This window comes from Halichondria panicea, chromosome 12 (assembly GCF_963675165.1).
Source record: "Halichondria panicea chromosome 12, odHalPani1.1, whole genome shotgun sequence".
NCBI classification, from domain to species: domain Eukaryota; kingdom Metazoa; phylum Porifera; class Demospongiae; order Suberitida; family Halichondriidae; genus Halichondria; species Halichondria panicea.
In genome coordinates, this window is record NC_087388.1 from 1224639 (window position 1) to 1246847 (window position 22209).

Sequence of the window (22209 nt, forward strand, 5' to 3'; positions counted from 1 at the left end):
CCAGCCTCCTCTGTTCTTCTCACTATTTATTTTGGTATAGCGTGGGAAGAGTAGAGTGTTAGCTTTGAAGGGACCTGCATGGAAAATACTGAAACATGAACATGCATGTCATTGACATTGCATTGCACAGATGAATGTAGCCTCGAATCTATCCCTCGGTTCCAGGCCGCTTCACCGAGAGGTCTTGGATCGAGGCTAAGATACATTTCCTGTTCTATTCCTTTTACATTTCAACATCCTGTTTGACTTGGTTTTGCACGAGCCCCTCCCACTCCAGTTAGGAAAACAAGCTTTTGAACAAGCAGCAAACAAGCAAGCAAACAAACTGCAAGATTACAAATTACACTAGGCTAAAGTTTGACCCATCGTAAGGACTAGAGAAAAAGTGGTGCAAGGTAAACCCTTATTGCAGCTTAATTGTTTTATAATAGCTCTCATTTTAAGTATTAAAAGGCTCACCCTTGGCCAGACACAAGCTTCTCTGTTTGAGTGTAAAACATGTACATCCCTGGTAAACTTTCTTACTATAATGCTTCTATAATTAATTTTAGTCTAAGAGAATATTAAAGTGTGGCAATTATAGTACAACCAGTAGGTTGTACATAGGATTGACAGTGCAGTTGTGTGTGTGTTTCAATTATTGCACACATTTTGATAGTGCTATAGGCAAATGAGTACATGTAAAACTAAAATATAAGAACACAGATAACGATGAGAGGGATAGCAAAAAGCTTCCATTGGATAAAGGCTATAATGCAAAAAGGGGCGTGGCACTAAAATATGGATTATGGTCTATTTTAGAGCTGCTTATAATTATATAATATGCAGAGTAAGTGATCTCTAAAGGGGGTGTCAGTGTATTACTCACTGGTCTGTTTTCAGGTCCTTCTTTTCGATAACATGATTAAGACAGAGAAAAATACTTGCGTTCCACTTTCTACCTCATAATTATAACCTGTGCCTTGGAGCACTTTATACCATATACAGTAAGAGCAGGTATATGGAAACTTTTGTAGACTTTTGACAAACGTTTTACCCAGTAGTGTTGCGTGGGCATGATGCAGGATTTCTCTTGTACGCTCCAGTCGTCTACAATAAAAGCAGATAATTATCGGAAGGGAAGCATGCAGTATGTACGTTCTTGAGCGTAACTAGCCTCAAACCAGAGGGTGTGACATCACACACTGCATTTACCTAGCATCACGTGAGGCGTTGTCTATCCCTCTCTTTCATAAGAATAACTGTGATTGTGCATGCTTAGTTATACCGAGGCACGTGGGCGGGTTTAGTAGTCGGTTGTTTTGTCTATCTGTCTGTTTGTGATTTCTGAGCCTGCTCACCTGGATGCCATAGCACTGCGTTTACAGCATGGATAGCCTTCACACAACAAGTTATTAGTTTTAATAATGACAGATTTTGAGGTTAGTTAAAGCTTCGTTGTCGAATAAAAGCGAGCAAAAGCTAAGAAGCTTGAACTTGCACATTGGCCATAATTATTACTCTCTATATATGCCCGGCTTTAATTCGAGGCACTGATTACAGCCACGTGGATACAAATTATTGGGAAGAGACTCCATGCAGTCTTCTTTGCTGGCTACTGCATGTGAGCCTGCTCCGGTCCCCGCTGTATGTCAGCCTGGTGTCCTACTTTTAACACTCCGGGCCTGCTCTGCTGTGATCCAAATAACGTACGGTCCAGGACTCCCAGAGTGCATGTCAGGTGCTTTATTTGTATAATATTTTAGCTGCTGACTCTGATGGTATCCTATAGTCCTATAGCTATAGTGTATGTCTGACCATGCATGCACCACTATACGTCTGTTTTCAAGGCCTTGTCATACAGTTCAAATATAGAGTAGGTAGTTTGCCACTCATGTTCATGTACGTATACCGTAACATTACATGCTTGGTTATGAGACGTAACACAGCCGAGGGTTAGCACTTCAGTGCTCTAGTATATTAGCTTTGGGTTACAGACATCTTGTTGCACAAAATAGCATGTGTTTAGCTAGTACACGTAGGCTGCATACATTGTCATGTGTTTGTTTATCAAGTTTATACCTGTGTATGACATCATACGTGTGCACAACCTGTATAATGATATTCATTTCAATGAAATTCATTTGCAGCCCATAATTATAGAGTAAGTCGTCAGGAATCAAGAATTATTGAGGGATAAGAATTAGAAATACAATGCACAAACAAAATGATATCGATAGGCATAGTTATGGTATGTTAACTAGCGAAAACTTGGATGAGCCATAATTGGCTGAGTACAAGCTAATCTCAGAGCTCTGTAATCACAATAATTATAAGCAGCTAGAATAACACATTATTAAGCTGCTGCTATTCTTTATGGTATTGCTGCCATATAACTATAGGTTATAAAGAGCTTCAACCACAATCAAGAGCTAGCTGTAAAGTTAATTATGCCTCGATACGAAATCGCACGAGGGATACGGTAAAGCTGACTACATGTGTGTGTGTGTGTGTGTATTTCAGCTGTAACTGCTCAATGGCTGCGATGAACACTAACAGCTTCTATAGAGTTTCAGCCACGTTCTCTTGGATTTTGATTTTTGGATTTGCAAACTAAAGCTTTGTTCTCCAGTTATGGCTAATTTTGAATGCATGCTGTTGCAATCTCTTCAAAATCTTACGTAGCATCATCTGTTCGCACAAAGTTTCTATTCGAGTTAGCCTTGCACTAAAGCGCTATATCTCTTTGTTAGCTACAAGAGTGTGAAAAGAGCTGTAATGCTGTACTGCTATAGCCATTGTGAACTTTAACCTATTATAGATACAGGGGCGGACTCAGGAATCTTGATGGGGAAAGCTAATTATTATACTAAAAAAAATCACCTGCTTTTCAAGCCTATAGCTAGCTACTTTGCAACAAATCACGATGTTTTTCCTGCATGACTCATCAATAATAATTGTTCATGCTCAGTTAAACCATAAATTGAAGAGCTAGAGGGATTGGAAACGGCTGGTACCCTCGAGTAACATCCACGCTACGCTGCGATTTAATTGAGGCGGCTCACAACAATACCAATATACTGCAAGTAACTGTGCTCAGTCCATGCAAATCACTTATATTTCAAGGTATATACCTATTGTAGTCGTCATAACCAGCACGCTTACACGTTACAGTTCCACTAGTTCCAAAACAGCCTTGGAAATAGATTAATGTCAAACTAAAGGGCTGAGGAGAACCACCCAATAATTATAAAACCATATAAACCAACAATTTGGGGAACAATAAGGCTGTTAAAGCCACCACCCGAACAGAAGGAGTGCCCTGGCTGAGGACAGCGCCCACCCCCCCGAGCGGGTCCCTATAAATTAATGAAACCCCTTAACCGAGCTGGCTGTTCCCCAGCCCGAGCTCATGGTGTGAAACTAGGGAGGCCAACCCCAAGCAGGCGAAAGGGGGAGGGCGGAGGGAAAGAAACAGCTACTGGAGATCGCTTCAGCAAGTACTACACGTAGCTAGTGGACTAAGCGTGTTATAAAATGCTGAAAGAGATGATGTCTTGAAGAAACACAATTTTCTTATTTTGAGGGAATTACCCAGAAACAATTTTGCTTAATAGCCTCATTCATAGGGCGTAGCGCAGAGAGTTTTCAAGGCTCCACTGCAGATTCAATGTAAAAAGCATGGCGTGCACCACTCCATTTCCAATCTCTCTAACTCTTCAATCTATGGTTATAAACTGGGTGTGGCCATGACAATGTAATATAGTGCATGTATGCAGTGGGTTAATAGCTAGCTCTACATTCTATCCTTCAGACTTGTCATCAAGGCCAGGAGGGTGCTTAAGCCTCCAAAGCTCCCACTGGATCCTTCACTGACAGATACACCCTTTTTCTGCGCATGTGCATTCAAAGATGCGTAACTACAACGGCTGAATTTCGGTAGCCCTACAGAATAGTAATTTAAATACTTAGAACGTTATCAAAACATGCACCGTACATTACTCAACTGCTGTTAATAACAGAGTCCACTAGTAAATACTATAATTATGCCGGGTGTATATACGGGTTTCCGTAAAAATTATTAGATTTCTGATAATAAAATATAATGTTGGCCAGTAGCTATAAGTGATCCTGAGTCCTGAGTTAGTCGTGAAGCTTGTCACAGACCTGCTTTGGTTATCCCAGACGTTTTATCCATGCAATCGTCCCCATGAATCACTTTATGCAATCAAGTTGTTTGAAGTTTGTTTACTAATCTAACTTTAGAGGGATAGCTATATAATAGTTGAAATAGATATTTGTAATCAATTGTCCAAAATCGATTCGTAGACAATTGATTTTGACAGATCACTCACGTACGTAATATTCAAAAATTTGAAAATTGTTGTCAAAAATCGATTTCATATCTGATGCACACAAGTTACGTTCTCTAAATTGTTGCAAACGGCGTTCCATATACACATTCTAGTTTCCTTAGTAACAGCAAATCCTCCTCAGGAGAAACAGAAAGCTGTGTCTGTAATGATCAATCCTGATTTTGTTGTCCGATTTTGCAAGATCATGTTCAGACAGAGCAACTTAGTATAGTTGATACGCCGTTTGCGACAATTCACTAACACAATTCAATCGTATATAATTTTGTAAAAGCTACTCTAGTATAACTCTTTCATTAATTTTATTAATCAGTGCCATATAGTTGCGGAAATGACTGATGACAGCCAGTCATGTAATACTCCCCTGCACACTGCTGCAAGCCGTGGGGACTCAGATGAGGTCAGAGAGCTGTTGAAAACAAAGCAATATGAAGTCCACGTCAGAAACTCACACAACCAAACATCTCTTCATCTTGCATGTGCTAATGGTCATCTCGATACAGTTTGGACACTAGCCAATGACTTTGGTGCTGACATAGGAGCTATTGATAATGGCAATAATACACCATTGCTCTTTGCTGCTAAGAACAAACATGTACAAATAATTATCATGTTGCTTCTATTATCAATGTGTAGTAGACACCTCTTCAACGGAGACTACGTGCTCTGTTCCTTTAGCCGTAGTCAGATAGATTCTCATCATGTTAAACTCTTTGAGGATGTCCTCTTCGAGTATTACAATGATTCTGAAGCAGTGGAGAAAACTATGCGTCTGATAAGTAAATTCTTTGTTGATTATATTCAATTCAAGGATTATAAAGATGATGGCTTTATTGCATTGTTTGTAGCTGCATCACTCGGTCTCAAAGACTTGATTAATCGACTAGTTACACAGAATAAAGTAGACCTGAATATTAGGGGATTCCATGGCTTGTCTGTTCTCCACTGTGCCTGTTTTGGAGGACACATCCTGCTTATGGAGAATCTTATTTCAGAACATCTTACGGACCTTTCTGTTAAGGATACACAAGGGCACTCAGTTTTGCATTACGCAACTTTAAAGGGGACTCCCTATGAATGCTATGATGGTCACATAGAACTGATCGATAAACTGGTTATAAAGTATGGCCTCGATCCCTCAGATAGAGATAATGATGGAAACACACCTCTACATATTGCAGCCATGAGAGGACATGTTGAAACAGTGAGACACCTGATTAGCAAGCACAGTGCTGATGTCGATTGCACTAATAATCAGAACAATACTCCATTGAATCTAGCTGTGTTCAATGGTCATATGCATGTTTTGGATATGCTAATCAAAGAATTTAACAGCAGTTGTCATGTCCGGGATTACATCGGTCGTACTCTCCTTCACCAAGCATGCGAAGGTGGTCATATAGAACTGATAGACAAATTAGTGCTTGAATATGGCCTCAATCCCGCAGATAAAGATAATGATGGTGACACACCTCTACATATTGCAGCCTCCTTTAAAGGACGACGTGTTGAAACAGTGAGACACCTGATTAGCAAGCACAGTGCTGATATTGATTGCACTAATAATCAGAACAGTACTCCATTGATGCGAGCTGTGTTTAATGGTTGTGTGCATGTTTTGGATATGCTAATCAAAGAATTCAACAGCAGTTGTCATGTCCGAGATGACGATGGTTATACTCTCCTTCACTATGCATGCGAAGGTGGTCATATAGAACTGATAGACAAATTAGTGCTTGAATATGGCCTCAATCCCGCAGATAAAAATAATTATGGTAACACACCTCTACATATTGCAGCCATGAGAGGACATGTTGAAACAGTGAGACACCTGATTAGCAAGCACAGTGCTGATGTTGATTGCACTAATAATCAGAACAATACTCCATTGATGCGAGCTGCGCTGAATGGTTGTGTGCATGTTTTGGATATGCTAATCAAAGAATTCAACAGCAGTTGTCATGTCCGAGGTTACAATGGTTATACTCTCCTTCACTATGCATGCGATGGTGGTCATATAGAACTGATAGACAAATTAGTGCTTGAATATGGCCTCAATCCCGCAGATAAAGATAATTATGGTAACACACCTCTACATATTGCAGCCATGAGAGGACATGTTGAAACAGTGAGACACCTGATTAGCAAGCACAGTGCTGATGTTGATTGCACTAATAATCAGAACAATACTCCATTGATGCGAGCTGCGCTGAATGGTTGTGTGCATGTTTTGGATATGCTAATCAAAGAATTCAACAGCAGTTGTCATGTCCGAGATGACGATGGTTATACTCTCCTTCACTATGCATGCGATGGTGGTCATATAGAACTGATAGACAAATTAGTGCTTGAATATGGCCTCAATCCCGCAGATAAAGATGATGATGGAGACACACCTCTACATGTTGCAACCATTAAAGGACATGTTGAAACAGTGAGACACCTGATTAGCAAGCACAGTGCTGATATTGATTGCACTAACAACTACAACTATACTCCATTGATGCAAGCTGCGCTGAATGGTTGTGTGCATGTTTTGGATATGCTAATCAAAGAATTCAACAGCAGTTGTCATGTCCGAGATGACGATGGTTATACTCTCCTTCACTATGCATGCGATGGTGGTCATATAGAACTGATAGACAAATTAGTGCTTGAATATGGCCTCAATCCCGCAGATAAAGATAATTATGGTAACACACCTCTACATATTGCAGCCATGAGAGGACATGTTGAAACAGTGAGACACCTGATTAGCAAGCACAGTGCTGATGTTGATTGCACTAATAATCAGAACAATACTCCATTGATGCTAGCTGTGTTTAATGGTTGTGTGCATGTTTTGGATATGCTAATCAAAGAATTCAACAGCAGTTGTCATGTCCGAGATGACAATGGTTATACTCTCCTTCACTATGCATGCGATGGTGGTCATATAGAACTGATAGACAAATTAGTGCTTGAATATGGCCTCAATCCCGCAGATAAGGATAATGATGGTGACACACCTCTACATATTGCAGCCTCCATTAAAGGACGTGTTGAAACAGTGAGACACCTGATTAGCAAGCACAGTGCTGATGTTGATTGCACTAATAATCAGAACAATACTCCATTGATGCGAGCTGCGCTGAATGGTTGTGTGCATGTTTTGGATATGCTAATCAAAGAATTCAACAGCAGTTGTCATGTCCGAGATGACGATGGTTATACTCTCCTTCACTATGCATGCGATGGTGGTCATATAGAACTGATAGACAAATTAGTGCTTGAATATGGCCTCAATCCCGCAGATAAAGATAATTATGGTAACACACCTCTACATATTGCAGCCATGAGAGGACACGTTGAAACAGTGAGACACCTGATTAGCAAGCACAGTGCTGATGTTGATTGCACTAATAATCAGAACAATACTCCATTGATGCGAGCTGCGCTGAATGGTTGTGTGCATGTTTTGGATATGCTAATCAAAGAATTCAACAGCAGTTGTCATGTCCGAGATGACGATGGTTATACTCTCCTTCACTATGCATGCGATGGTGGTCATATAGAACTGATAGACAAATTAGTGCTTGAATATGGCCTCAATCCCGCAGATAAGGATAATGATGGTAACACACCTCTACATATTGCAACCATGAGAGGACATCACGTAGAACTATTGAATAAACTGGTAGCTCAATATAAGGTGGATCCAACAATTAGAGACAATGATGGGAACACACCTCTACATATTTTGTGTCCTACATCGCATACTGAAGAAATGCTAAGAACAATCCTTTGCAAGTACCAGTACTGGACAGTGTTTCAAGTTAATAATAAAGGTAACACCCCTCTTCACACAGCAACTCTATATGGGCAAGCTCATTGTGCACGTTTACTATTGCAGAAGTATGATGCTCCACTTTTTGTGCGAAATACAGATGGGAAGACAGCCCTTGATTTAGCTAAACTTCAGAGAAAACAAGAAATTGTTACAATTTATGAAAATCATACTTCCAAACTCCAGTTAACCTATGAGCAACTAGACGAACTTGCTAAACAAGAGTTTACTGGTGAAAAGAACCTCACCAGAATATTTGTTGTAGGGCATCCAGGTGCAGGGAAATCCACGCTTGTTGAGACTATGAAAAAGGAAGGTTTCTTCAGCTACTTCAGCACATCAACTGTTGCCCCTCACACTGCAGGCATTATTCCAAGTACTTATGACAGTAGTTATTATGGAAGAATGATACTCTATGATTTTGCTGGTGATTCTGAGTACTACTCCTCACATGCTGCAATTATGGAGTCGATCAACACATCAAAAGGAAGTAATATTTGTTTGGTAATTTGTGATTTGAGTAAAGGCGAAGAAGCTGCTGTCACTAAATACAGCTACTGGCTTTCATTTCTATCATACAATATTAAGCAATTCTCAAACACGATTATCCTACCAGTGGGAAGCCACGCTGATGTAATCAACAAAACGTCAGTTGAACAAGAGTTACGTGTTCTTGACAGCGTATCCCAAAAGTTCTGTAGCAGCTCCAAGATTGATGATTTTCAAATTGAACAAAGTGTTTATCTTGATTCTCGTAAACGAGGGGCTGTAGTAAATTACATAAAGGAACTCACTAAGAAATTCTCCAATTTAGTATCCCTTTCCCCAGAGACAAGCACACTCTTGGGATTGTTGAAGAAAGACTTTGAACATGTTCCAGTTTGCAAAGTAAGCCTCCTTATCTCTCACATAAAAGATACTGGAATTCCGCTGCCACTAAATTCTTCGTTACTATACACTCTCATAAGAGAGTTACATGATTTGGGTCTGCTCATAGTGATAGAGAGAGAAAGGGACTCCGTCGAGAACCACATAATCGTTCTTAATATATCAACATTGACATCAGATGTACACAATAAACTATTTTCTAAGTCTGCTAAAGCTGACCTCACAAAATGCATAGGTGAACTCAAGTTCAGTGTAGGCATTATTCCAGAATCATTTCTGGAGAGAGTACTTCCAGAGTACTTCACAAAAGAAAGTCTACTTAAGCTTCAGTACTGTCACGAAATTGAGAATTTGTTTGTAGAAGAGGACCACATTCTTAGTCAAGTAACTCCAACAGTATCAACCACTAAAGATCTATTCTTCCCTGCTTTATGTGATCTCAAGCTTGATGAAATTCAATGGCCTAAATCCGAAGGTGGCAAGATTACTTTGGGATGGTATGCTAAATGTGATGGTGACAGATTTGACTTCTTCCCAACACGATTTCTTCATGTGCTTATTGTTCATCTCTTTCACAACTTTGCACTGAAGCAGAGCCTGCCCACAAGACACAGACTCTCCACTACAGCTTCCGATTTTTTGATTGCTGAGGTACATGCTGCCAATCCTCACTGTCATGTCTGGTCGACTGGTCTGCATTGGCTTATGAAGAATGGAGTGGAAGTATTTGTCGATATGCCTAAAGACGCTGATAGTAAAGAACTGATTGTACTAGCAAGAAGTGACATTGAAAGTCGATTCGAATGTTCCAAAACTCTGCAACTAGTTATTCAAAAGGTAGTCGAAGCAAAAGTTGAGTTCTGTGCTGGTATAGTGCCTACTGTTTACCTTCTTGATCCAAGCAATCTCAAGGATGAACCTTTTACAAATGCTAGAAATGCATCTAAATATGCTCTCAGAGATATTGATAAAGCATTAGAAGGTACTGAGCGAGTCATGGATAAAGAAGGACAATGTTTCTCCACTCCAACCAAAGAGGAATCATCATACTGGAGTAAGTATTAAAGTCAAGTAATTCTTGGCTCTCTATATTAGTTTGCCATTTCTATAATTACTATAGCTCTATACAAGTTTGGACATGCCAGTTACTACAGCGCGAACATTTCGAGGCACTTTAAAAGCATAATGTTCGTGGGTTGACTGCTTACCGGAAGCCACACCTTTAATCTTTGCACATTATAGCAGATAATTCTAAAGAACAATTTTCATGGAATTAATTTTTGTATAGGATTGCTAACGCATGAAAACAGCGAGAAAATTAAGCCGCTCGAAAATTTTGTGCTCTATACGGTGTGCACTTGTAACTATAATTAGATCTATAGCCAAATAAAACTAGCATAATGAATACTGCGCATGCAAGACTTTCACTTCTTATTTGTGTCACGGTGGCATATTGCATGTGGAGCTAATAATATTTATATCTGTGGTTATTATATTTCATGCAGGATCGCCATTTATAATCAGTTTAATGCAACCCCAAGATGTTTGCTGTAAACCTGGAGAGGAAGTAAAATTTACTGTATCGACATCATCATCTGCTACTATGTGTGTTTATCAATGGTATTTTGAAAACCAAGCACTAACACTTCAAAATCCTGACTATAAAGGGCAAACATCTAAATGTCTCCTGGTATTAAAATTCCTACCTAAACATAAAGGTGTTTATTGGTGTATTAGTGAAGATGGATCAGGCACGCAGATCACTTCACGTCATGCAACACTCACTGCAGGTATACGTGTCTTCTATATATATACATCTTTAGAAGTTACTTCTGCATAATGACTGCGTGCATGTGAAAAGAAGTTGATGTCAAATTATTTATACCATGCCAGTATTTAACAAGGTATTATAATGTTATACACATGCAGATGGAGAGATTATTGAAAAACAAGAATTGCAGTACATAGGGAAAATCATTGAAAATTCTGGTATTAACTTTGGTAAATATGGCCTTCAGACAGAGCACTTACTCAATGGTGAAAGTGATGTCACTTATGAAGAGATGGAGCTTCTAATGAATGTAAATCCAAGTACACAATTACAAGTGTTGTCAATAAACTTAAAGCAGGAAATCACATCAAGTAAGCAAATAGATCTAGTTTACATGTACCACAGCAATGTAAAAATTAGGCTAGGCTGCCACAAGTACCGTATAGTGGGTATATTTCGAGGGTATAAATGTTCGTGGTTTTTGCGGATTAGGCATAAACCACAAACATTTATAACCACGAATTTAATATTGCATGCATCATGCTGCAAAAAGGCGCTATTCCACGAAAATTAAATCCGCGAAAACCTTTCTAAAGGCATTTCCGCAAACATTTTTACACCCTCGAAATATACCCGCTATACGGTATTAGTTATTACATGGCTATAATTATGAGTAAAGGGCCTTGACCACAATCGACTATCGGGCCAATAAACTGCTTGTGGCATGAATTGCCATGTTATTACTGCCTTGAAAAACCATTTGCTGCTTATAGAAAACCAGCCATAGAAACCACTAGATATGAAACAATTTTTTTGGGGTACATGTATAGTTAACCCGAGGCGCCACGGGTTATAGTGATAGTAGTCTGTCTGTCTGTCTGTCTGTGTATTCTGAGTCTACTCACCTGGATGCGATAGCACTGTGTTTATGACATGGATAGCCTCAACACAACAAGGTAGTAGTTTGATGTTAAGCTTCGTTGTCAAATAAAAGCGAACAGAAGCTAAAAATCTTGAACTTACACGTCGGCAGCTAGCTAGCTAACTACACACGGCCTTTATCGAGGCACCCTACAGCTTAAGTGATCCCGTACAGAGGAGGTACGACAGGCGCGATGCAGCTCAGGCAATTAGCCTTTGATTGAGAGCAATAATTATCCGCCCAAGCCCCGCCCACGTCGTATGTTTTTGCTGAGAATAATCAAAGGCTAATTACTTGAGCTGCACCCCGCGCCTGTCGGACCTCCTCTGGATCCCGTACCAGGAACAATAGAAAAGGGTCACTAAAATAGAAAGCTAGAAATGTGACTGGCTTAATTGCTGTCTCTGTAGCAGGCTGCTAGGTCCTACTCCATACTTCTCTGAGACTCCAAGCTTCTTATAATTTGCTGTGATCCACAGTGCATATATGTATATGTACCACTAAAACTCAGCATTTGGTTTAGTTTTATTGCTGAGTTGCTAGACAGCTCAGTCATACATCACTACATGCACTGCATTATATCACTCTCTGGTTTCTTAATCATGTCACCAGCCGGCCGAGGGTTTGCACTTTAGTGATCTAGTTTTGTTCTGTTTTTGGTGGCTGTCATCGAAACCATGTATATGCTGCATTGCTGCATAGTAAATTTCCCACAGGAACCACACATGTCTCAACTATAAAAGTAACGATTTGAAGTATTGGATAGAGGGTGGGCTCAGGTCTCAAAAGATCATTTTACCCCAGTGCAATAATTATGCCTTCCATTATTATGCCTCGGTGCTCATGCACAAGCGAGGTATACGGTAGTGTATTTGTGTGTCTGTGTGTGTGTGTAGTAATCGGTGGACTGGACTACTGGACTGGACTTGACCTGACTATTGCAACGCATTCCTTTTCCTCGTAACAAGACCACAATGACATAACACTAATTAATTACTATGAAGAAAATAAACACATAGAGTAAGTAACCGATCTTCGCCAGATACCTATAATCGGCGGCTATTGCTCGAAGCACAAGACGACTTTGCACAAAACTAACTACATGGACGTACAGATGGGTGTAGTGGCTTGTAATGAATTGTGTGTGTTCACTTTTTCACTGGCTTAGATCTATGGACTATATAGTCAGATAAGTTAATTATGATGTCACTAATAAGAAGTGTGGCTTCCGGTCAACCAAATGTTGGCGCTGCGCGGCTAAAAATCGGGCGCTTTGCGCCCTCTTTCATGTATGGTAGCACCCCCTTCTGGTCCAAGATTTCAATGTAGGTAGCCACGTTGACAATGGAGTGAGGGTAAACATCTTTTATGGAAGAGACAGCATCCTGTACAAATTATTCCTCAAAATCCTGGCTATGCCCCTGAGAAAATTCAACTTTTTAGTAAACTATAAACCACAAACAAGACGGATGAGCACCCCCCCCCCTGCTATCAGATCCGGTCGTAGATACAAAGGATGTTTCTGCACAAGAAAAGTCACTTGAGAAGGCTTGCACACTATTCTGAAGCCAGCTGAAGAGGCTCTCATCAGGGCAAATCTAGTAGGTAGCAGAGGGTACTCAAGCACCCTCATGACCTTGGACAAATTAATTATCTTTGTGTCTCACTCATTGGCTGATGGAAGTCACTCAGACTTGGTACTAGCTAGCTGAGTAGCTGTAGACCTATCTAGTACAGTAGTATCTTTTAAAAGCTGTGACAAAAGCAGTGCAGACTAGACGGTCACTCGACAAGTAATCGAGTGCAGCACTCTTGCAAAAGTATCTAATGTCATAATTATTGACACCGCACCTACCTGTGGCATAGAGGAGGGAGGAGTGTAAATCAGATGGGCGGTATTTTTTCCTTTATTGGAAAACGTGTTTCTGATCAGAGACTTCTCAAAAATAGCATGTGGGCGGGAAAAAGATTGGTTTGTGGGGTTTGTTGATGAAATCATGCTGACATCAGCAATAATTGTCATTTGATGCAGGCGGTTGACCAGAAACACGTTTGCAATTAATACAGACTTTATATATATTCTTCTACCATGGTGGAGGAAGTAAATGCAACGCAAAACCAATCACGTGGGACTCATATACCACGGTTACTAGAAGCTAAGGGGGCTGAGGGGGCTTGACTCTCCCCAATTTTAAGCTCAAGAAACTTAATTGAATCATCCCGAACTCTCGATATAATTATAGCTACATACATAATGAAGTGGAACTGAGTGGCCACCATAAAATCTAATGTGCATGCATGCTGACTAGATCTTAGCACTATAAGCGCAGTATTTGCATGCACTTTTTTCTGCTGCATAGCCATACCCATGGTTGAGGATGTTAGACAGTTTTTGTCACACTCCATGGAGATAAGGATATATCTGTACCAGCCATTAGTTTGCTCACTCATCGCCTACAACTTGCTGACATACTAAATTGTATGCAGATTAGCATTAGTTTTAATACTCGCGATTATCAACATACCAATATAACAATGCATGCATGTAACTGTCCAGATTGCACTATAGAATCAATCAGAGCATGTTTTCAACAATTTCTCTGGGGAGGACCTCCATACCCCCTTCCAAATTCCTGGCTATATATGCCATGTATGTACCACTGCATGGTTACATAAACCACCTAGCCTGAGAGCACTAGAACCACGAACAATACGTATAATTTATATTGTACTATGGTTGCACCAAAGATCAAAGGCTTCAGTTGTAGTTTATACTACTTATACAACCTGTCTGACCACAGCCATGGTATATGGCAGTTATACCCTAGTGTATAACTGCCATATACCATGGCTGTGGTCAAACTACATGTACAGCTAGAACTGAATACAGTATCCCACCTTTGCAACAAAATTGACACACTGTTTCAATTAAAACAATGACACACTACTCAATTCAATCAATAATTATTAGCAATATTAGAGCTAGAGAGAATTCAATACAAAACAGACTACTAATGATTTTAGTCAACATAAAAAGAGCCAAGTTCGAGCGATGAATAGTTCCAAAAAGGAGGCAAATTTGGAAGAACTCCGTGAATCGAACGATACTGGTTTGTTTGTGTTGCTTTTTTTCAACTTTCAACATTGGTTGTCACAACCTGCTTATTACATTGCTGCATGGGACCAGGAGCAGTAAGAAGGGTCCAGACTGCCAAGTGTTTCTCAGACTAAAGAGACTGCACTGCACTGCACTGGGCCAGTACAGTAGGCTTGTGGAATGATATTTTGGGGTACATTTGCACTCTTTGTAGACAAGTAGCACCAGTGTACTTTCTTGAAGTGCCTTCTATAAAGATGCAGAAACACAGCCTTCACAATTGCTTGCTTGAATCATAGACGCTTGCTTGAATCAGCCATCGCTTTTTAAAAAGATAGCAAATTCATTGCATAGCTATAGCAACAGTGACGTCAAACAGTAGTTATAAGCATATTCATTGAAGAAGCATGACAGGAAGTAGCTAAACATAGTAGTACAGTTCTAAACATAGTACAAGCCAGTTAAACTATGGCCTCGAGTGGTATATTTGCTTTACACGCTCGAGTAATCTGATAAACCAACTCGGCTGCGCCTCGTGGTTTATCAGATTACTCTCGCGTGTAAATCAAATATACCACTCGAGGCCATTGTTTAACTATAACTTATTCTATAGGAATAAAAGAGGAGCAACTCTATGCCAAAGCCATAAAAGAGATGGTCTCCCTTTCCTACACCAAAATCATTGCCCTTGGTCCAGGCCAGGTTGGAAAGTCTACTTTTATTCGCAGATTGTTGGGAATTATGAAAGGAAATGTCCAAACGTCTCTTCTAGAAACACAGCCCCAATCTAGTACAGGTATTTTGGAGTCGAGAGAAGCTTGTATTCAGTATAGCCGAGTAACTGGTGCTATAGCCAACAAAAAGTGGTGTGTTTTACAAGATGAGCTGCACAGTCAACTAAGTGGTTTAATGTCACTAATAAGTAAGCAATCTCAGCAAGATCCTGAGCACGAAAGAATGAAACCGTTAATTAAACAGAAAGAGTATATAACCCCATTAGCAAGTGATGTTCAAACTGTAGTAAAAGAACCGATGAATGTTGCTGCTGTGCGAATGGAAGAGGAAAAGAAACATGATCAAGCTCTATCTAATCGTTCTGAAATTCAATCAGTGGAATCACTGCCAGTTACACAAGAGCCGAGTGCTGCTAGTGCATTGATGCCTCGAGAATCAGATATTGATATAACAATTAGAGAGTTCAAAGAACTAAGAGAGGAATGCAGACTAAACCCAGATGGGGTAGAATTTGAAATGCTATTTAATGTAGCAGATATTGGTGGCCAACCAGCATTTCTAGAGATGCTACCATCCTTAACTATAGGACCAGCTCTATACCTTGTGTTTATGAAACTCAAACAAGGGCTAGGTTCAAGATACACTGTGCAGTTTAAATGCAAGGACTCAAATGTTAAGCTTTGTAAGAATTACTCATACACGTCAGAAGAAGTAATATTTTCAGCACTTTCAAGCATAGCATGCTTTGGACACTCAGATGAACAAGTGGAAATGTATGTTCGGAAACCAGGATCAGGTGATAAAAAGCGGAAAGATTCTCTTGCGTTACTGGTAGGAACTTTTCTTGATGAGATTGAAGATGATCAACTCAAAGATATAACCAGCCAACTCGAGAAACAGCTCGAAAACACAGCATTTTATAAAGAACGTCTCATCCATCGCAAACATTTCAGTTTATTAGTGAACAATATGAGTGCCGAAGATAGTGAAATAGAAGATCACAGAGAAAAATTAGAAGCAATACTCAGAAATACATTTCGGGAATATCAAATCCCGACACAATGGTTAATGCTAAGTATTTGTCTTAAGCTTCTTGCTAGAAATCAAAACAAGTATCATGTTTCCTTTGATGATTGCGTCCTGTTGGGGAAGCATTTCGATATGGAGGAAGAGATGGTGAGTGTTGCCTTGCAATTTCTACACAAATACATTGGGCTTGTCATGTATTTTCCTCATCACGAGAATCTCAAGAAAATTGTTATATGTGATCCGCAAGTTGTTTTTTTAACCATCAGTAAACTAATCTTCAACATTTACGATCACAACAAGGATCAAGTTAGCCAAGCACAGTGTGACCACTTTGTTCAAACTGGTTGCTTTTCACCTCAAGATATAATGTTATTAAGTAGTAACGATCTGCCTATGAATAAGAAACTTATTTCTATTGATACATTAGTTGATCTATTAGTTTACCTAAACATTGCTGCTAAAGTACCATTATCTTATTCTAAAGACGAGTACTTTTTGCCTGCGGTTCTGCAAACTGCTGAAACAGACATCGTAAAAAGGAAGGGTAAAGAAAAAAACAAAGAATTGCTTCCGGAACCCATCTGTATTCGATTCAAAACAGGATTTTTACCTTTAGGATTTGTATGTGCTTTAATTGCAAATCTTATTGCTGAAAATAATTTACGTCCACTCATTGATGAAAGCAACAAGTTTTACAAGAACAGGATTCAATTTCGATTCAAAAATAACTTTATTATCTCTATGATTTCTTGGCCTAGGTATTGTGAGTTTCGTGTCTCAAGGCACTCAGGCAATATTGAATTTTGGAGTGAGGATTGTTGCCCTCTTATCAGTAAAATTGTACGCACAGCTGCTAACAAGGTCATTCAATCTATGCAGCATGGCTTGCGTTCAATAAGTAGATCTAGGAATTCTGAAATGTATGAATTAGCTTTCCAGTGCCCAAGACATCCTAATGCAGACTGTGGACAGGAATCTCTCGCTAAACTAGTTTATGATAATTCCGACCAAGATATTTCTTTGAATTTGGATCCTAAGGAGGCTATATGCACAAATCCAGAATGTGAAACTGCTATTGATCCACTAACTTCCGAAATGATGGTTTGGTTTGGTAAAGTAAGTGAAACGAAAAACCTTATCAGTGTCATGCAGTAGATGATTTTGATAATTGTTTTTACAGGTTCCAAGTATCCCGCTGAGAATTGAAAAACAACCTACTCAAAAAGAAAATGTTATAAGCATAAGTGCAGAGGGAGCACGACCACTAACATATGAATGGTTTTTAAGAAAGAATAAGCTCTGTGATGGTGATAACCAGGGCTGTGATTGTTGTACAACAGAATATCTCGTCATTAAAGATAGAAAACTATTGACTGAAGGTGTATTCAAATGTCAAGTGAAGGACAAATTTGGCAACTGTATTGAATCTGATAATCTTGGTAAGCATTATCGTTGGTTGTGGCAATGAAAATATCTTCTTTTTTTAACAGATCTCTTCGAAGAGGATCTTAGAAGATGGAATTTGCACGAAGAAGAGATTAGCAAACTAAAAGGTGCATTAAATGTTTTATTTCATACATTGGCCTAGGCCTAAATTGCTGTTTTATATAATAATAGATAACGGATTTAGAAGTCCTAGAGATTTGCAAGGTGTCCAGCTTGGTGAGCTGGAGTCAAAGCTAAAGTTGAACATGGGTGAGAGGGAAAGATTAAAACTGTTCCTTGAGAAAAAGAAAGCTGAATCTTCTTCACGCTCAGGTATTGGTTCATGATCTACATAGCTGTGTAAGGTATACGTATACTATACGTGTGGCGATCCCCTCATGCATTTAACATTCATTGTGCCAGTCACAAATACATGTTTTTTGTATTACTTAATTGCAGGCTACTGCATATAATTATTTGTTAATAATCGCACATCAACTAATAGGCGCATATACTGGTTAGCAAACCAAGAGCCTCTGTGTCAATAGAAGGCTGCATGGTTCTCTGCAGTTCTCTGCCTAACAACTGGCCCCAACACTTTTTAATAGAATTTAACTATTTCAGTATAGTTATGTTACTGCTGATATGACTATAGACCTCGCAGACAACGATCGAGCCAGCTAATGAAGATTTGAAAATTCATGGGCATGGTTGGTTAATCTCTATATTATAAGCTCATCCGGATAATAGATGCATAGAGGCCTGCTCTTTCCCCTAATAGGCGCATGCGCAGATTATTTGGTATGTTTGTGCATATACCATTGTAGAGACTATAGTCCATGTAATGTGAACAATGTTCCACTGTATGTATCTATACTCTTATACTGTGGTGAAATTGTAATAATTATGCGTATTACAAACAGACCCTGTAGCCTCACAATGTCACAAAAGATCATTGCGAACGTATAATGAAACCTCACCAAAAGTGGATGATGTCGCTTTGCAAGGTACGAGTCAGTCAAGAACTATTTTTCCAAATATTGTGCATTTTGAGGTTAGATTTAATGTACAGGCCCTTAATTTCCCTGCATGTGTGCTTGATTGCCAAATTAAGTTCATTTTACTATTATGAACCAGAACCCCACATGAAGGAGTGGCCTACAGCAACTGCAGCACAGTTGAATCAAGAGTGCTCCGATGAAGCTCTTCGCCAGTTGTCTACTCACATTGTTGGATATGGAGAATACAAGCACATGCTGGGCCTCAGTGATGCTGAAATAAACGAGATTGATACAGACCCGAGAAACTTCTATAGTTCCCATAACAAATTTTATGCTGCTCTACTCAAGTGGAAGAATAATAGTATTGATTTCGACAACCCATCAAAATCGACAGCCACTTACAGTCAATTTGTAGAAATTGCTAAGGAGGTCAAGGACGGAAAGGCAATTCGTAAAATTCATAAGGCTTGCATCAAGCATACACTATCAAGTAAGAAATTTACCTATGAGATATCATAATTATTACAGCCATGCATGTACATACGCGTATATATTCATGCGTGCAGTTTACGCTTTCTCAATTATAGACGTGACTCTACAAGAGAAATTCCTCAAAATGAATTCATCTCTCCGTCCTGATGAGGACATTCTCCAATCCTTTGCTGCCATCATTGGCTCTCGATGGCAGTGTTTTGCTTCTCCCCTCTCCCTCACTTCTGAAGACATTGTGAGCATCAAGAGAGAGACAAGAGGAGCAGAGCCGACCAGACAAGCACTCATCATGCTGCAGAAGTGGGCAGTCAGGGAGACGGCAACTTACGGTCAGTTGAGAGACGTACTCCGTACACTCTCAGTGTTTCATATCGGAGAACGTTAGTATCATGCATCACAGCACAAATAAATGTGTAGCTACGTTAAATTGTTGTTATTATTATAGCTAGCTGTCATAATTATATATGTCACTGTATTTGTGTCACTGAACTTTTAGAACTCGTGCCTTTCCACTTAATTATACTCACCGCACTTTCAATTTTCTACTATCATGCAATACTGTATCACCACGCCGTTTAAAAATATTTTTGTTACCTTAACTAATTAATGCTGTCCAATATTTTAGTTAATGTTTCTCTCAAGAATTGTACTTAGTTCAAAGTTATCACCATTTCTGCACGTTATTTATATTTATATATAGACCAGTGTATAGACAGTATCCTGCATGTTTTTATCGCAACCATTTGCCATCAGACACAGACATTTTAGCTCCTGATATTTAGTAGTTGTTATCATTATTTTTTTGCATACATATATAACTTATTTACATAACTTAATAGGATGGTGCAAAACACTGCTTGTTTCTTTAAAATTGGAGTGTCTGAACATCCATTGTGTCTGATTATTGATGCCTTACTCATATTTAATGTCATGCATGCAATTTTAATAAAATAATGCAATTTAGCTGGCGAATTTTAATGTCTGATTTTAGTTCGGCTAATTATGAAATCAGTATCTTATAACAATCATAATTAAAACATAAAATTTTGTAGAATAACAATTTTCAATCTTGTAAATTAATTTTCATCAATGCCGTAGTCGCGGAAATGGCTGATGACAGCCAGTCATGTGATACTCCCCTATACACTGCTGCATGATGTGGGGGTGTAGATGAGGTCAGAGAGCTGTTGAGGCAATATGAAGTGGATGCCAGAAACTCACACAACCAAACATCTCTTCATCTTGCATGTGCTAATGGTCACCTCGAAGTAGTTTGGACACTAGCCAATGACTTTGGTGCTGACATAGGAGCTATTGATAATGGTTGAAATACACCATTGCTCTTTGCTGTTAAGAACAAACATGTACAAATAATTATCATGTTGCTTCTATTATCAATGTGTGGTAGACACCTCTCCAATGGGATAAGACTGCCATGTTCTTTTAGCTGTAGTCAGATTGATTCACATCATGTTAAAATCTTGCTTGAGTATTACAATGATTCTGAAGCAGTGGAGAAAACTATGCTGATGATATCCAAATTTTTTATATATCGATTTCAAACATTATAATAATGAAGGCTTCTCTATATTGTTTGTAGCTGCATCACTTGGTCTCAAAGACTTGATTAGTAGCTAGGTTAGTCACAGAGAAGAAAGCAGACCTGAATATTAAAAGCTTGTCTGTTCTCCACTGTGCCTGCTTTGGAATACATGTACTATACTCGTGGAGAGTCTTATTTCAGAACATGTTATTGGCCTTTCTGTGAAAGACAAATATGGGCACTCAGTTTTGCATTACGCTGTAATAAAGGGGGTTCCATATACATGCACTGGTGGCCGTTTAAAGCTAATGGACAAACTGATCATGGAATATGACCTCAATCCCGCAGATAAAGATAACGATGGTAACACAGCTCTACATATTGCAGCCATGAAAGGACACGTAGAAACAGACACCTGATCAGTAAGCACAGTGCTGATATTTACACCATTAATAATAACTCCATTGATGCTAGCTGCACTGAATGGTCGTGCCCATGTTTTGGATGCGTTCGTCAAAGAATTCAACAGCAGTTGTCATGTCCGAAGTTACAACGGCTGTACTCTTCTTTACCACGCATGCGAGGGTGGCCATACAAAAATGATGGACACACTGGTAATGGAATATGACCTTCATCCTGAAGATAGAGATGGTAAAGGAAATACACCTCTACATATTGCAGTCATGAAAGGACATTAAAATATAAGGCGGATCCAACAATCAGAGACAACGATGGGAACATACCTCTTCATATTTTGTGTCGTACACGGTATACTGAAGAAGGGAAGCTCAGAACAGTGCTTTGCGAATACCAGTGCTGGACAGTGTTTAAAGTTAATAATGATGGCAACACACCTCTTCACACAGCAGCTAAATATGGGCAAGTTCATTGTGCACGCTTACTATTGCAGAAATGCAATGCTCCCCTTTTTGTGCGAAATAAGCATAAAGAGACTGCCCTTGATGTAGCTAAAGCTCAGAAAAGTCAGGAAATCATGATCATTTTCAAAAATGATCATTCTGAAATCCAGTCAATCTACCGGCAACTAGACAAACTTGCTAAACAAGAGTTTGGTAGTGTAAAGAACCTCACCAGAATATTTGTTGTAGGTCATTCAGGTGCAGGGAA

General features: G+C 39.3%; 1 protein-coding gene across 1 annotated transcript; it reads left to right on the top strand.

The window, feature by feature from the left end:
* The first annotated feature begins 266 nt into the window (after positions 1–266).
* On the top strand, positions 267–20459 carry LOC135345450 (uncharacterized). The gene is made up of 13 exons (XM_064542872.1): positions 267–395; positions 4666–6513; positions 6982–7421; positions 7608–10120; positions 10572–10856; positions 10996–11208; positions 15470–17736; positions 17801–18059; positions 18111–18173; positions 18238–18378; positions 18969–19052; positions 19183–19536; positions 19634–20459. Exons 2-13 carry the CDS (start codon positions 4684–4686, stop codon positions 19921–19923), a joined length of 8739 nt encoding a protein of 2912 aa, XP_064398942.1. The 5' UTR covers positions 267–395; positions 4666–4683; the 3' UTR covers positions 19924–20459.
* Positions 20460–22209: the final 1750 nt, after the last annotated feature.